The 17987-nt window shown below is 41.2% G+C and overlaps 1 protein-coding gene across 2 annotated transcripts in view; it reads left to right on the top strand.

The window, feature by feature from the left end:
- LOC133661572 (hepatocyte growth factor-like) overlaps positions 1-17987 on the top strand; it is a 60860-nt gene that overhangs the window by 18362 nt on the left and 24511 nt on the right. For both annotated transcript variants that reach the window (XR_009827960.1, XM_062064860.1), the window contains exons 10-14: positions 4866-4959; positions 7728-7867; positions 15391-15423; positions 15495-15627; positions 15703-15777. Coding sequence is in view for 1 of the 2 variants with exons in the window: in XM_062064860.1 (XP_061920844.1) it covers positions 4866-4959; positions 7728-7867; positions 15391-15423; positions 15495-15627; positions 15703-15777 (475 nt within the window). In the remaining variant the exon portion in view is untranslated. The remainder of the gene's footprint in view (positions 1-4865; positions 4960-7727; positions 7868-15390; positions 15424-15494; positions 15628-15702; positions 15778-17987) is intronic.

Raw genomic sequence — 17987 nt, 5'->3', positions numbered from 1 at the left:
TGCGCCGTTTTGTGGACGGTCTTATACGACATTCCATTTACCTCGGAAGCTGGAAGTCGAAGTTGAGAATGACGTCACAGCCGAGTTGTGAGCATTCCAGTTACCAGGTCGAAAATCAAGACGGCCACATCCGTGAAAGCTATTTTTGCGCTTGCATTGTCTGAATTTCTGCAACCTTTAAACACGGTGGTTGAAGAGGAAACACTGATGCTATTGCTAGCGATGTACAGCGTATAAGCCACATGAATAAATGTAGTTTGCACTACAGTGACATTACCACATAAAAAACAACCAACAATAAATTGAATATGGCTGATTTACTGCGACAAAAACTAATCAGAAGTGCTAATAATGGATATTATAGAAGCGGGTATCATTGTTTGCATCCAGAATAGCCATGTTTGAAAAAAACTTGGGGGTGGTGAGAATGCTCCGACTTTCTGAGTCAGGAATCCGACCTCGAAGGGGCGTTCGATTTCAAATTCCAAATCGGAACTCGGAACTCTGACTTCACTGAATAAACGGAATGCACCATTACGCACCTTCACTTCGACTGTTTCTTTTTCCTGTCAGCCATGTTGTATCTTTTAGCGCGCCCATATGGAGTCTACTAAAAGATATGTTAGAACTATATGCTACTTTGTATTAGAAATGGCAACAACAGAGGGTGCATGTGCATGTATGAGCCAGTCTCCCCCACAAGAAGAAGATAGATAAAAAAGAAGGAACTTATTGACTACAGCGTCAGAATCCAATGGCGGACACGCGAATAGCACTTAGGTTAAATCTCTACCATATATGGAGATATCCGCTGACATCACAGTTGGGGCAAATTTCAAACGGCTCATTTGGAACAAGTATGAAGGAAGGCTGTTTTATAAATAATTCTGCCATGCCTCCATTGTTTGATTTCAAATTTTTCGGAGTTATCCAGATCCAAATACACAAAAACAGGTAACAATAGGTAAGAAAAGTTGGTTTTGTATAATGAAGAGGACGTCACAAGCTGTTTAAGGTGTTCAAGGTTTCCCCTAGATTGCCAAGATACCTGTGACGGTGAGGGAGTCGCTAGGGCCGTGGTCAATATGACGTCGTCATGTTATTTGCTATAATGCATATATTTTCTTTAAAAAGGCAAAAAAAAATGTATACATACACTTCAAACCAATCTGTTATTATTAATTATAGTATCAACACATCTTTTTCTTACATAATATCGTTTTGCTCTATTTTTCAAATCAAATCAAATCAAATCAACTTTATTTATAAAGCACATTTAAAATTTACCACAGGGGTAGCCAAAGTGCTGTACAATGGGCAGGTTAAAAGATAATACGAGAACCAAGTAAACACAACACAACACAAACAGAGCACGATAAAAAATAAATAAATAAAATAAATAAAACATAAAAACAGGTTCACAGCAGGTGTATTATGGGGCGCCATTGCAGGATGGATATCACTCAGTGTTAAAAGCCATGGAATAAAAGTATGTTTTTAAGAGAGATTTAAAAACAGGAAGAGAGGAGGCTTGTCTTAACACTCAGAGGTAGGTTGTTCCAGAGCTTGGGAGCAGCAGCGGCGAAAGCTCTGTCACCTCTAAGCTTCAGCCTTGTGTCAGGGACCGTCAGTAGCAGCTGATCGGCTGATCTTAGGGATCGGGTGGGGCAGTAAGGCTGAAGGAGGTCGGAGAGATATGTTGGCGCGAGGTTGTTTAGACATTTAAAAACAAATAAAAGGAGTTTAAAATTGATTCGGTAACGCACAGGGAGCCAGTGAAGGGACGCTAATATAGGGGTGATGTGCTCAAGTCTGCGGGTCTGTGTTGGCAGACGAGCAGCAGAGTTCTGCACGAGCTGCAGGCGGGCGAGGGAGGCCTGGCTAAATTGTTGCTGCTTATTGTGCAATGTATTTTGAGATTTTTTTCAAAATTAAATAGTCTCTCTTTCTTTATTAAAAACGACTACCAACAAATCTAGAATCTATCTCCGGTGTTATTGTAGGCTGTACTCGTGTGTAGAGACTCTTTACTTCTGTCCCTGCATGTCTTCGACGAAAAGCGACCTGCAGAAAGCTTGCCGTCACACTTGCTTCATGCTGCTAAGTGCCTTCTCATTAAAAGCCGCCACTGTCGTCTTAAATTTTGAAATTCGCTGCCCGTGGGTATATCTTGAATATAATAAAGTACGTCCACATCACGGACATGCCGCCTCCAATTTGGACAACCTCGTGTGTATGTCTTACGTAATCACAAAAAATTATTTTCTGTGGCTCTTTTCCAGTGATCAAAGTACGTCTTTTTTCAGCGTCCAAATTTTCAGTGCATCACTCGTCAATTGTGCACAAATACTAAACTATATATATCCATTCATGCTGTAACTATCTACTGGAGTTAATGTGTATGCTTGTGTGTCATGATTAGGGATGGGAATTTGCCCAGTTCCGATCTCACTTTTGATTCTGCTTAACGATTCGGTTCCTTAACGGTTCTCTTATCGATTCTCTTTTAGAAAAAAAGAGGAAAAAAAGGTGGATTACTTTTGTTATTTTTAGTTTAGAGCTAACATGAGCTTAGAACGCCTACAGGGAGGTCACATATGTAGCATAGAAGAAACAAAGGTACTTTTTTGAAAATAAATGTAATAAATATTCTTCTGTAGAATTTAACAAAATAAATAATGTGGAAATTACACAAGAATGTAACATTTAGTAACACGTGATATTAACTTATTACATGCAAAGTGAGATATGTCACGCCTTTATTGGTTATAATTTTGACGATAGAAAATGTGGGGTTTCAAAAAGTCTAAGCCAAGATCATTAAAATGATAACAAAGGCTTGGCATACCTCGTTTTGCGTGTAATTAGTTAATATCACGTAATAGTTTCACATTTGAAGTTAATTGCTGACATGATTGGACTTGTAATTTTTTGAGTTTCACCTGTTTACTATGATGACTGAGAGAATATCTGGTGGGAGGAAAACATGCAACTTTTCTCTGACTACAATTAAACATTCACCTACCGAAAATTAAGAGTGTCTACTGTAGCAAATAGACCTTGAATTTAGTCGCTGCTCGCTGACAGGCGTCTGGCGGCACATGTGAACCGGAGCGGGAACTGCCCACCTCAGAGCCAGTCATTTCTCTCGTCATGCTCATCTATATGAGAAGGCATTCGTTTCAATTTAACAAATAAGAACGCTAACATGATAGGCGGTGAGTTAGTACCTGTTGTATTCAGATGACTTGCTAGCGTTACTGCTGCCTGTGAGGAGATCGGAGTGTTTCAAAATGCGACTTTCATTTATAATTATTGCATGCTGTGTGTTCAAATGTTTCAGCATATTGCTCGCATGTCCTTCTCTTCATTAACTAGCAGCCTTATAATTATTACAAGTAGCGCTATTGCAATCTTTTTTTGTAAAATGCTAGTGTTTGTTTCAGCCGGGCATTGCCATTTTGAGATCTGACGTCATGACGCAACGTGCGTACTGCGTAGTGACGTCATCCCCATTTTTGCACAAGATTGGCACTAAAAGCTAAAAAGAGCGCCGGACCTTGTATGTCTTCTTCTGGATGCTGCAATACATTATATTACTTTATTTTGTTTTCACAGAAAAAAACCCAACTCATTTTTAAAGTGTGACGGCTAATATGTTGCTGTGGCGCACCGCAACAATCAAATACATTAAGGGGAAACCCTGGTGTTACCTGATTGGTTCACTTGCACACAGTACATTTTAGAAGTCTTTGATGACACCTCAGATGCTAAAGCAGTGGTTCTTAACCTGGGTTCGATCGAATCCTAGGGGTTCGGTGAGTCGGCCATAGGGGTTCGGCGGAGCCTCCGCCGTGGAGGTCAAGACACGCCCGACTCATCGTGTAAATAAAAACTTCTCCCTGTCGGTGTATTATGGATACCCCCAAACAATGTTCCCTCTAATTTCCCATATGTGTGAGCAAACGCAAAAACTCCTTGAGCATTCAGTGGAGCACATGTGAGCGACGTCAGACCTGCAGCACACCTGTCCCAAACCTGACTAAATAACAAGTTCAATGTTTTATTATTGTAATCAAATGACAGCAGTCATTTCCATGAAATTATTTTCTAATATAAGTGTTTTGGCCCACTTACATTGACTATAACATATTGTTTTTCATGAGCTGTGTACTAGTATTATATGTCTGGGTGGAGGGTCCTACTTTGGAAATAATGTGTACCCCTTTCAAATATCGCATTTAGTTCCCACTAAAACATTCACATGTTGCACAATGAGATGTAAACATGGGATCACGTGTACATTCCTGTAACTTTCTGTTTGTAAAATATACCTTTATTAGTATTTCTTTAATATAATAACATAATTTTATGATTACGGTTCGGGTTCGGTGAATGCGCATATGAAACTGGTGGGGTTCGGTACCTCCAACAAGGTTAAGAACCATTGTGCTAAAGATATCGAATCTAATGAATGCCAACAGAAAATGTGACTTATGTAAAGAAAGCTGAAAGTTTTTGGTTTGATGATAAAAATGCCAAGAACCGGACTAAAATGTATATTCATTCATTTGTTGTACAAGATATCACAGAGTATTTGGAACTTGATCATGGCTGTATTGAGTTAATTAGTAGTATCTTCATGTTAACTTGACGTTCAGCATCACGCGCTGAAAGAATTCCATTTAGAGAGCGCTGTCACTTCCTATGTTCGTCTTTTAGACCACACATGCTCTCCACCGATTCTATTTGAATGTTTTATTACCTCACTTGACTTTTGAAAACGAGTCTGATTGCAACAAAGTCCAAATAGCCTCCTGGGACAGCGTGCGGTCTCGAATAACCCGTCTCCTGTTCTGCTCTAGAGTGCTACGAGGACCACGGCGAGACGTACCGGGGCGCTTTAGCCATCACTCGCTCGGGGATTCCTTGCGCCAACTGGTCGCATCACATAAACAGGTAACCATCCTTCTACGCCACACAAGCGTTGTCTCGTTAGACGGACTGAAATAAGCATCTTGAGCGATGTCGGAAAGCGTTGCATGATACAAAATGTTTTATCTTTGTCGCAGCTGCTCTTGTTTTCACGCCACTCGAATCACGCTGTGCTCCATCTCTCATCTCCGGCAAAGAACAAAAAAGTGATGACAGAGCTTTGAAATTGTCGGAACCACGTTCAACTTAGCAGCTCCTTGTGGGAAAAAAATATTTGACTGCGAGAGGGAGAGCAACTAAGAATTATGTGCCTTTTCTTTCCCCCACTCTCCAAGCTGGGAATGTTTCCTAGAGAAGCTAACATTCTTCACTGCTAACTGATGAGTGTTTGTTGACAACTGGAGCCCCCCTTTTTTCCATGTCAAACCTCTTTCATATGAATGGAGCTAAGCAGTGAAAACAAACAGCAAGAAGGAAATTGGGGGTTCCTCAGGGGTCACTATCAAGCCCAAATTAATATTCCTCTAAGTCAGCATTATTCAACTGGCGTCCCGCAGGCCAAATCTGGCTCTTGAAAGACACCGATCCACGAGTTCAATTGAACACTTGGGAGTGACGAATGGCTTTGAGGAAATTCCTCGAATCCAAGCAGTCCTGTCATAGAAGATGGTTGACAATACGGAGGTTCTTCTTCAAAAAACAAACTTGTGGTGTAACTGTTAGTTCGCAAAGAGCTAAACAGTCAACCAGTGATGATGTATATATATAGAGGGGCGGTGAGACTCGGGGAGAATGAATTCCGGATGGGGGTTTGTAATTAAGACACGTTACGCACACAGTTGGACTCGCGCAGTGTAATATTAACATGACAAGACTGTGTCACCAACACAAGAAATTAAACTAGTTTGTATGGTGCCATGTTTAGTTGTACGATCAGTGATACAGTATGCAATGCAAAGCTTTGGGGAACATTTTTTGTCAAAAAGTGTGGGGCACGAAACCTTAGGTCATACTTACCTAAGAAGACTCCCGGAATTCAGCGCCTCTCCCGATAACCTCCCGGAAGAAATGTTCTCCCTATAAACTCCCGGAATTCAGCCGGAGCTGGAGGCCACACCCAATCCAGCTCAATGCGGACCTGAGTGGGGACAGCGGCGACAGTCTGTTTTCACGTCCGCTTTCCCACGATATAAACAGCGTGCCTGCCCAATCACGTTATAACTGTAGAATGATCGAGGGCGAGTTCTTGGTTTCTTATGTGGGTTTATTGTTAGGCAGTTTCATTAACGTCTTCCCAGCGCGGTAACAACACACAACAACAGCAGTCACGTTTTTGTCTACCGTAAAGCAGTTTGTCTGCCGTAAACAGCAATGTTGTGACACTCTTAAACAGGACAATACTGCCATCTACTGGATAGCCTCCGGAACACTGAAATTCAAGTATTTCTTTTATTTATATGTATAATAAAATATATATATATATATATATATATATATATATATATATATATATATATAGCTAGAATTCACTGAAAGTCAAGTATTTCATACATATATATATATATATATATATGAAATACTCAAGTTGGTGAATTCTAGCTGTAAATATACTCCTCCCCTCTTAACCACGCCCCCCGCCCCCAACCACACCTACATAATAGGTACCCAATAAATTACTTTTCATCTCTCACCTGAGCAGACTTCATCAGTTTGTGCTCATAGACTTAAATTGGTCAGCTATACTAGCACTGAACAGTCCAGCTGCGAATGCCCTGAGAATACAATGCCTGGATGAATGAGAACATCCATAGACATGTCATAAAGTTATATTTCTTCCATTTTCATTCATGACTGTATTCTGCACTATATTAGGAGGGCAGTGGCTCAGACATCAGAAACCGGAAAGTTGGTAGTTTGAACCCCCACTTCTGTTGTGTCCTAGGGCAAGACCCTTAACCCACCCTGTCTCCAGTGGCGCCCACTCTGTTGTATAAATGTGAATCAATGTTTAGTGTTGGAGAAACCGTTTGGCAGCCACTTTTCCATCAGTGTACCCCAGATGTCGCTTACCACTCCAATCGTGAGTGAATGACTAATGGTTTGTCACCATAAAGCGCTATTATTTTATGAGCTATTTAGTGAGGTATTAAGACATATCGTCCTGCTCTAGTTGGACACGATCCCTTCATTCACAGGAGTTTTTCAATCCAAAATGGCACGGGCAGATAGACATATTCCAGAACCGATCCCTGACCCCCAGGAAGTGCTTTCTGAGGCAAGCAGATCAAAGCCAATCAGCTCCCCCTCGCGTCCTTGTGCAGCCAGCCAGTCTACCCCCCCTGCTCAAGGTGAAGGGTCGTCCCGGGAAGAAATCCGCTGAGAGCTACAGCTTGTTTAACAATCTCCTGGGAAGTGAAATTATCTTCACCTCTTGACAAATTGCCTGCCCCGTCATTCGGCGCTGAGCTCCCATGTGTGTCCGCGGTGGTCCCGTCCTGTAATGGTTTTCCAGGGATATCCAAGAGGACATCGCTTGTAGGACGAGCACGCCGTGGATGATGTGGCTCCTGATGGTCTGAGCTGAGCGCTAGGGAGTGCATACTTTTTAACTCCCATGAGCACTCTGCGCTAAACGCAGCCTTTCCTTGTACGGGCTGCGGCGCCGGGCGAGTACAAATGGCCACTCGTATTGCGTGTGTTTATGATAGACGGCTCCAGAGTGTGTTGTGATATGCGCTGTTTGCCAAATAACAAATACAGAACATGACAATCTATATTTGTGTGTTTTACAGCGGGGATTCTCACTCTACACTATCCCATGTAGGGCTGGAGAGGAACTACTGTCGCAACCCTGACCGGGACAAGCATGGCCCCTGGTGTTACACCGACCCAAACACGCGCCTGTCTTGGGACTACTGTAAACTGAAGCATTGTGAGTAGCTCCTTGTTTGGTCAATGATGTGAGTCAGCATTATGAACATGGATGTCTTGCTTGTGTGGGTTCTTTCCAGCTACTTTGCACACCTCAAAAACATGCATGTTGGGTTAATTGGCGATGCTAAATGTATTCATCAGGTGTGGATGTGAGAGTGAATGTTGCTTGTCCAGCTGTCCCAATCCCGATCATGGGATTTATCTCTTTTAACTGATCGGTTGATGAGCTGCCGAGCCCAGTCGATCTTTACCACAGCTGTTTCCAATGCTAAAGATTGTACTCACGTGAAAGGTTCCTTCAAAAAGGAGACACAATTACATTTCCATATTTCTCGTTACACACATGCAGGAGTTGCATGAATTTCAGGAGGGTGCATGTCTTACCAATTTTGAGAGCAAGCTATCCACAGTGCGAAGCCGCTTCTAAGATACTAATCCTCATCACTATGTTCGAAAATAAAATAAGTTTATTCAAGTAGCATTATCACTGGAGGGCTAAAGGTAAAACGAATGGCTAAGCATGCTACACACATACAGAGCAGGACGACAAAAGAAGCTAACCACTAAAGCTTCAATGTAAAGTAAGGGAGATGGATCCAGATGTCGATACTATTGATACCAGTGTATAAACAATTCCAAAGTGATTACATCGATATTTTTCTTAGTCTTATAACAAAATATTTTTGGGGGTTTTGTTACTGTTTGCAAAGTCAGGGACTATGTCTCTGGATACAGGAAGGCACTGAGGGCAAAACCCAAATGATTGAAATGTGAGCCAATAGTAGTTTTTGTTTAGTTATTGTGCATCATGCACTTTATTTTGTTAAAAAGAATGTTTAAACCATTCAATACCACATGTTTAATTCATCATGTATTTTAAAGCAATACATTTAATAAGATAACCGTTGTTAAAATGTGTTATTGTGTTTACTGTAGTTACTTATTATGAAACATTTTCGCTTCTGTTGTGAAATTGTCAGATTGGGACTCAAAATCGGATCGAATCTCAGGCCAAAAAATCGGATCGGAGGCCAAAAATGTTGATCAGGACATCAATCGATCAACATTTCTATATACAGCCTTCAATCACAAACAATCTCACAACAACATCCCCTGATGTAAATCCACATCCATGCTTAGTTGTTTGTGTCAATCCCGTCTCTCACCAAAAGGCAGCTGGGATAGGCTCCAGCGCACGATAAACATTGAATTGGATAGAGGAATTTCGTGTGAACTTTTCGAGCGGTCCCTTCAGAGAACAACTTGACATTTTGGGGGGAAATCCGACTTTTGGTCTCTGTGCCAAGTGTTTGATCTGGACCTGATCTGCACTCTGGACCCTTTCTCCCAAAACACAAATCGGAATGTGAAGAATGTGTAGAAAATGATTTGTCGGATGTTTTTGACAGTTGATAAAGTGCTCGAAAGCTGCAAAGGATGTATCAAAGGCAATAGATTGTCTACCTTTTTGGTTTACCAGGCTACATCTTTTTTGATGAAATGGGCCAAAATTGTGGGCCTAAGCAGTATTTTATTTTGCCTATATTTCCGACACATTACCAGCCCGGCACTAACTCGTTACAATGACAATATCTGTGGATATTCTCCATTATATTATTATCAGTGATGGAGCAGGAAGGGGCTGTGATTAAAAATGTTATATGAAGTGCCCTGTCATTTATTGACATTTTACATGCTCTTATTCACATAAAACGGGGCCCCCCATGGATTGCGGGGCCCTATACAGTTTGTAAGCATCCAAAGTTCTGTGTGGACTTGATATGCAGCTTTGCCATCTTCACATCCTCCTGATGTTTACAGTCCGCCAGCCAAGGACTCTCTCCGTCCCGTGCACTGCCAAGAATGTGAACAATGCCGCAAGCGTCACTGCTGCTTGTGTTTGCGTTGAAGCAGCAGCAGCATGTTTTGTCTTTTACATGTGTTGCATATCATACACTATCAGGGATTATTAAGTGCTTGGATTCAGAACAATAATTCTGTCATGTCTGGAAAAGGAACTGAAACCTAAAAATCGTACTTTCAACCTCTGTCAATTGTGACGTGAAACGTGATAATGCCTTGGTGGGTATGATAAATTTGATCGAAAGCAGAGGGTTGCAGTTAATTCAGGCCCGACAGATGTTCTACATAACTGGGCTGCTGTAGAAAAACAGGAAATAAAGAAGAAGTGGTCAGAGTTTAGTGTGGGGTGGTTTCAAACTGTTGTATTTCCATTGAAAACAAAGACTAGTTGAAAAGTGAATGGAGCAGTCTAAGTTAGCGCGTTAGCATGTTGGAGTTGAAGAAGCTGCTGCCACTTGTTGACATATTTCTTCTGATACTTCACCGTCAAACATGGATAAATATCCACCATTTAGATCTTATTTTTACCTACTTGGCTGAAGTTACTGACTCATTCTGCTTCAGTACGATGCAGACTAGTAGTGCTATGCTTCATCTGCTCTTCCAAGTTCAATCAAATCATTTAGACACGCATGTTTTTGATGATTTATTTCTTTAATTCAATGAATATCATCCACTTCCTTTTCTCAACATTGTCTTTTCAGTGTTTCCCATAAACTGCCAAGATACCTGTGGCGGTGGGGGCGTGGCTATGGGCGTGGTCACATGACATCATTGAGTAATTTGCATAATTTAATACAATGATATGATTTTCTCTAAAAAGGCTCAAAAAATGTATACTTACTAATTAATAATAACAGTTTTGTTGACGTAATTCTTTCGTGGCGGGCCGCCACAAATAAATGAATGTGTGGGAAACACTGCTTTTACACTCATTTTCTTCCTTGCCATGCTTGGAAAAACCGTTATGTTCATCTTTAGCTGAGCTAAAATTAGCGAGTAAGACCGGATGTTTTGGTGAGATCTTACAGAGTTTAGCATCGGGGAGACTCGTAATTCAAATTTCTGCTTGCAATTTGAAGCATAACAATTAGCCGATAGACGGCTTGTATACTGAAAAACTTGTGAATTTGGATCATGAGAACGGTATTTGAAAATGCCATTTATAAAATATCTATTAATATTATCATATAAAAAGCACGTTCTTCAAAATTTCAAATACGATAACTTGCCAAATTTGGAGTTGCGTGTTGGAGATTGACAATATAACATAATACAAATATCATGATGGAACAAGACACTTTCTTAAATATTCTCTCTCTTTTGGAAATATTCCTAGATATTGCAGAAAAAAAGTTCATCTTCGACAGGCTCCAAGAAAACTTACAGGACGAACAAAAATTGATACAAAACTAATCACAAAATGTTAAATATGCAGAAATATTTTTAGATGACAGATCATATATTGTTGTTTTGAATAACAGTGACAGTTAGAATGAAATATTTATTTATTTTCTTTTTTTTTTGGTCAAGCAGGACATTAAAAATGCCGCCTGATGCTAGCAGCTGAAAAATGAGCATGTGGGGTCCTAAAAGGATATAGGTGGATTTCTTGGTTACTGCCTGATTGTAGAGATCCTTAATACTTAATATTAAAATTCTCAAGTTAGTGGCCACGTCCGACCGGTAGGAGGCCACGGGGAAGACCCAGGACACGTTGGGAAGACTATGTCTCCCGGCTGGCCTGGGAACGCCTCGGGATCCCCCGGGAAGAGCTGGACGAAGTGGCTGGGGAGAGGGAAGTCTGGGCTTCCCTGCTTAGGCTGCTGCCCCCGTGACCCGACCTCGGATAAGCGGAAGAAGATGGATGGATGGATGGATGGATAGTCAAGAACACACATGTTTTTCTTTTCTTTTATGCATTCCAACTCGCTGGCAAAAGTCAGCTAACAGTGGAGCTAATTGGAGTCGCTCCATTCCACCTATAAAGCGCTTTAAAAATAAACATCCAAACACTTCCATCACACGCTATAGGTATATATGTAATGTAGTAACAGGCACATTCATAATAACATTTAACATTTACGTATACGTAAATAGATACATCATTTTACTATACAGGTGAGAGGCATGATTCATAACCTAGAATAAACTTTCACTAGCTCCGAGGCGAGAGAGCAGTTCACCGGCAGATGACGTAATTACAGCAGCATAAGCTAGTTATCTCACTGTGATCAATGCACCGCTAAAAGTAGGTCTGTAGGAGACAGGATTGCGGGCTTGAAGAGCAGTGTGTGGTTGTGTCTGTGGGTTGGAGGAGTAAAAGTTCACATGGGTATAGGTGGGTGTATGCATAACTAGGAAATTAAGGAGAGCACATACACTTTTGAGGTAGGAAGGAAGACAGACGATAAGTTTGGGTGCCATACTACTTGTTTAACGCTTTACTTTACTGATATGTTACATCGTGTTTATCACTTCTGTCATGTTCACACTTTAGTTTGTCATCTTATTTTGTAAACCAATTAAACCAAGCTACAAAGAACTAGAGATGTCCGATAATATCGGACTGGAGATATTATCGATATTATCCAGTTCAGCCGATAAATACTTTAAAATGTGATATCGGAAATTACTGGTATCTGTTTTTTAAAACGCCGCTGTACGTAGTGGTACACGGACGTAGGGAGAAGTACAGAGCGCCAATAAACCTTAAAGGCACCGTCTTTGCGTGCTGGCCCAATCACATAATATATACGGCTTTTCACACACACAAGTGAATGCAACGCATACTTGGTCAACAGTCATACAGGTCACATCGAGGGTGACCGTATAAACAACTTTAACACCGTTACAAATATGCGCCACACTGCGAACCCACACCAAACAAGAATGACAAACACATTTCGGGAGAACATCCGCACCTTAACACAACATAAACACAACAGAACAAATATCCAGAACCCCTTGCAGCAGTAACTCTTCCGGGACGCTACAATATACACCCCCCGCTATCCTCCCTGCCCCCACCATAACCCTGCCACCCCCCAACCACGCCCACCTCAACCTCCTCATGCTCTCTCAGGGAGAGAATGTCCCAAATTCCAAGCTGCTGTTTTGAGGCATGTTAAAAAAAATAATGCACTTTGTGACTTCAATAATAAATATGGCAGTGCCATGTTGGCATTTTTTTCCATAACTTGAGTTGATTTATTTTGGAAAACCTTGTTACATTGTTTAATGCATCCAGCAGGGCATCACAACAAAATTAGGCATAATAATGTGTTAATTCCACGACTGTATGTATCGGTATCGGTTGATATCGGAATCGGTAATTAAGAGTTGGACAATATCGGAATATTGGATAATCGGCAAAAAAGCCATTATCGGACATCTCTACAAAGAACCCATTCTTTTCCTTCCAACGACCACTAGGAAATGTGGTTGCTACAAGGTCCTTAACGTTATCGCTTGTAACAATGCATGTGATAAGAATACGATCTATTCCGCCTGTAAAGCCCTCTAAAAAAATGGCCAACACCGTTTAATATAACCCGCACCCACTAAATTTCAATTGAAACATTTTTTTTCAAAACATTGGCCGAAAAAGATTTGTAAATTTGTAAATTGTTTCCAAACGGTGTCTGTAACACGGCAGTAAAACGGCTTATCAAACAAAACCGAAGTCATCGTCATGGACTCTCCAATCAGCTAAACAGACTCAATAACTCTTGTGAACTTGGTGAATGTATTGAGGAAAAAATAATGTAATACTATGTCAATAACACTACCACAGACACTCGTAAACGTGTTAGCATTATAGCTAATGCTACTGACGCTAGCTTCATTACATTACAATAACACTTACAATTAAAGCTGCAAGCAGCGATGGACGGGACCGACTTTGAGCGCTCATAAAATCCAAACCGGAGCAGTAATCAAAACTCTTTCATCAACTTTTAATCAGAAGGGTTCAATCTCTCTCCTGTGCTAATTTGAAGCCGACACGACAAACATGCTCAGAAGAGATAATGTTTGAAAAAAGATGACTGTTTTTACTCAACTTTTGTTTTGAAGGGGGAATTGCAAACTTCCTGTTGATTTTTGCTGGGGGTTGTCAGTGTATGAAATATAGGTCTAAGTGAAACCTACATAGAGGTTTTTGTTTCATGTCTCTACGACATTCCTACTGGGAGCTAGAGGCAGTTTTGTCTGTGTTTTCTTCCTAGGGGGCGCTAGAGCGCAATTTTGAGTTTTGGGGTTTGCTTTTTTGATTAGATCGTAATTTTCGCCAGTCCTGATGTGTGTGTCCAATTTGGTGAGTTTTGAAGCATGTTAAGGGGGTCAAATTACAGTATGATAATAAAACGCTAGAAATACAATAGGGTACTCTGTCCCAAAGGGACATTGGTCCCTAAATATGCATGAAAACACTTCTACAGACATTACACATGGAAGGGTTTAGTGAAGTAATTTCCCTCAGGGGATTAATATAGTGCTTCTGATTCTGATTAAAAAAAAAAGTTAAGGTAATATTGTAAAACTTACAAACATTGCTTGGAGTGATGAATGAAGAATCCACGAGTAGAAACGCTATGGACGGCTAGAAGACTGAACGGCACTTCTGCTTCCGGTTTGAAAGGACTAAATGGAAGGACAGTGCAGTGAACTCGTCCAAAAGATGGCACCGTAAAACAAACAATAATTAACATTATCAGCGTGTCTGCTTGTTTTTTTAAACTATTGCATTAAGGCTGTCAACAAAGAAAAATCCATAAACTAGCCGCACCGTTGTATAAGCCACAGGGTTCAAAATGTTGAAAAAAAGTAGTGGCTTAGTGTCCGAAATTTACGGTATTTAGAATGCACAGAAAAGGGTAAAACGTGTGTTCTTGTCTTCCATAAGGATTATGGATGATGGGTAACATTCCAAGTACATCTCGCTGTGGCCGCAGGCAATGTAAAATGCGCCCACTTTAAGTCTCACGTCCACTTAAACACGTACCCACGGAAGTGAAGCTTGAGAGACAATACGTTCCGCGGAAATCAGAAATACATTTTTAAAATACTGCGGAAAATAAGTTAGGATTAAGTTTGGGTTTTGGTTAGGGTTGCATATAACAAGCCGAAAAAGAAATACATTCAACTACCAAAATAATAACAACAATGGGGGTTGCATCTGCCATCTTGGATCACGTTACAGATCAAGTGTCCACTCTTGCGGTGTCGTCACCCCTGTGGGCGCAACTTCGAGTGTGTGCGCCCGCAACTATAGACCCTTCTCTAAAATTCCCCCCCAAAAAGTGCAGTTCCACTTTAACTTCTGGCACCTTTGTCGTCCCGTCACTTTTCAAAGGCGATTAGCTTCTGTTGACTGGAACTCAAATGTCATATCTGTTTTTAATACATGTTGCCTAGCTGCCTTTTGGAACACACTGTTCAAAATGCTGTCTTCTTTTTATTAAGCACACACACACACACACATTCACACACACACACACACACACTGATGCAGTTAGATTGTCAGCGCTAATGGAGCTTTTCTCCACAGGCTGAACAACTACTTTGCTCATGTAAACATTAGTTGTTTGTTGTGTGCACAAAATGAATAAGTGAGTCTTCCGAGGAGATCAAAGTGCTTTGTTTTTCATCCCTCAGGTGATCCTGCCCCAGCGACTCCTCATGTGAACGGTGAGTGTTTCCACGCCCTCTGCACGTAACTAGCGGTGGTTTAACGTTCATGCGTTCCTTCTTGCATTAAGCCACGCTCGGCCCCCCTGGTGCGTCCACAACCCGCCCCAGGATATCGTGCTTCGTCCACATTAACACCCGCATCGTTGGGGGACACCAAGTACGAGGAACAGATGGCAGCTGGGTCGTGAGCATCCAACGAGAGTAAGATACCCTCGCGGGGATCCGTCTTCTCTTTGCTGGTTCAAAAGACATCTGATGATATTTGTTTTGTTCCAGAAAGATTCATTTGTGCGGAGGGTCTTTGATCCGGGAAAACTGGGTGTTGACGGACCAACAGTGCATCACGTCCTGGTAAGGCTTTGACGCAGGTCCTCTATTTACTGTATTTACAATGGAAACGCAGCCTGTTTAATGGACTTGATCCTTCTCTGTCTGGATGTCTCATTTGTTCACCTCAGAGATGATATGTTTATGGTAAAGATGGGCATCTTTCACATTTGTGTTCATGTCTTAATAAATGTCAACCAATCAACATTTAACAGTGAGCTATTCAAGGCTTACTGAAATGACATTTTTTTATTCAAACGGGGATAGCAGATCTATTCTATGTGTCATACTTGCTCATTTCGCGATATTGTCATATTTTTGCTGAAAGGATTTAGTAGAGAACAACGACGATAAAGATCGCAACTTTTGGTATCTGACAAAAAAAAAAGCCTTGCCCCTACCGGAAGTAGCGTGACGTAGTCAGTTGAACATTTCCGCAAAGTTCCCTATTGTTTACAGTGATGGCGGCCAGAAGTGAGAGCGATTCGGACCGAGAAAGCGACAATTTCCCCATTAATTTGAGCGAGGATGAAAGATTTGTGGATGAGGAAAGTGCAAGTGAAGGACTAGTGGGGAGTGGAAGCGATTCAGATAGAGAAGATGCTGTGAGAGCCGGGGGTGACCTGATATTCAGCTGGGAATGACTACAACAGTAAATAAACACAAGACATATATATACTCTATTAGCCACAACACAACCAGGCTTATATTTAATATGCCACAAATGAATCCCGCATAAAAACACCTAGGTGTTTGTTATGCTAGCTCCTAGCTCCTAACTACTAGCTCCCGTCCATATAACCCGCCAATACAATTCAAACACCTGCACAACACACACAATCACTCAGCCCAAAGGACCGTTCACCTAACCCAAGGTTCATAAAGCTTATATATTTAACCAAAGTTACGTACGTGACACGCACGTACGGGCAAGCGATCAAATGTTTGGAAGCGCAGCTGCGTACTCACGGTACCGCGTCTGCGTCTGTGTATCCAAATCAAAGTAATCCTGGTAAGAGACTGTGATGTCCCAGTTCTCTACAGGCGTCTGTGTATCGAAGTCAAAGTCCTCCTGGTAAGAGTCTCTGTTGTCCGAGTTCTTCGATCTTGACTGCATCTTTCAGGAATGTAAACAATGAAACACTGGCTGTGTTGTGTTGCTGACTTCCCTCGCAAAATACTCCGCTTTGCACCGACAACTTTCTTCTTTGCTTGCTCAGCTTCTTTCTCCATAATGCAATGAACAAATTGCAACAGATTCACCAACACAGATGTCCAGAATACTGTGGAATAATGAGATGAAAACAGAGCTAGTTTGTATTGGCTTCAATGGGTTATCCATACCTCTGTTTCACTGGCTACGTCACGCGCATACGTCATCATCCAAAAGAGTTTTCAACCGGAAGTTTAGCGGGAAATTTAAAATTGCACTTTATAAGTTAACACGGCCGTATTGGCATGTGTTGCAATGTTAAGATTTCATCATTGATATATAAACTATCAGACTGCGTGGTCGGTAGTAGTGGGTTTCAGTAGGCCTTTAATGATAACTGTGCTGGCCAGTTGCTATATCTTGTTATCATACATGTCTCATTTGCACGGTATTCTAGTTCTGGAGTTTCCCCTGTTTATGGTGATATAGATATTAGGACGGGGGTCAGCAACCTGCGGCTCTTTAATGCCGTCCTCGTGGCTCCCTGGAGCATTTTTAAAAAAGGATAGAAAATGAAAAAAGATGGGGGGAAAATCATTATTTTGTTTTACAATGTTTTTTGTTTGATGACAAACATCACACAAACCTTCCCAATTGTTAGAAAGCCCACTGTTTGACATGTTTGTGTTTATGCTTCACTGATGAGAGTATTTGGTGAACATCGTTTTGTCCTACTAATTTCGGCGGTTCTTGAACTCACCATAGTGTGGACTGTGACACAACAGTTTGTTTACATGTAAAATCTTCCACTCCTTCTTTGTCTCATTTTGTCCACCAAAAGTTTCATGCTGTGCGTGAATGCACAAAAGTGCGCTTTGTTCATGTTATTGACTTGTTGGAGTGCTAATCGGGCATATTTGGTCAGCGCATGACTGCAAGCTAATCGATGCTAACATCCTATTTAGGCTAGTCTTATGTACATATTGCAGCATTATGCCTCATTTGTAGGTATATTTGAGCTCATTTAATATATTTTACTTGTATCCTCTTTGTATACAATTTAGTTGTGCATGACACATTA

This window comes from Entelurus aequoreus, linkage group LG12, assembly GCF_033978785.1.
Source record: "Entelurus aequoreus isolate RoL-2023_Sb linkage group LG12, RoL_Eaeq_v1.1, whole genome shotgun sequence".
Taxonomy (NCBI): Eukaryota; Metazoa; Chordata; class Actinopteri; order Syngnathiformes; family Syngnathidae; genus Entelurus; species Entelurus aequoreus.
This window is presented reverse-complemented; position numbering and strand designations above follow the sequence as displayed.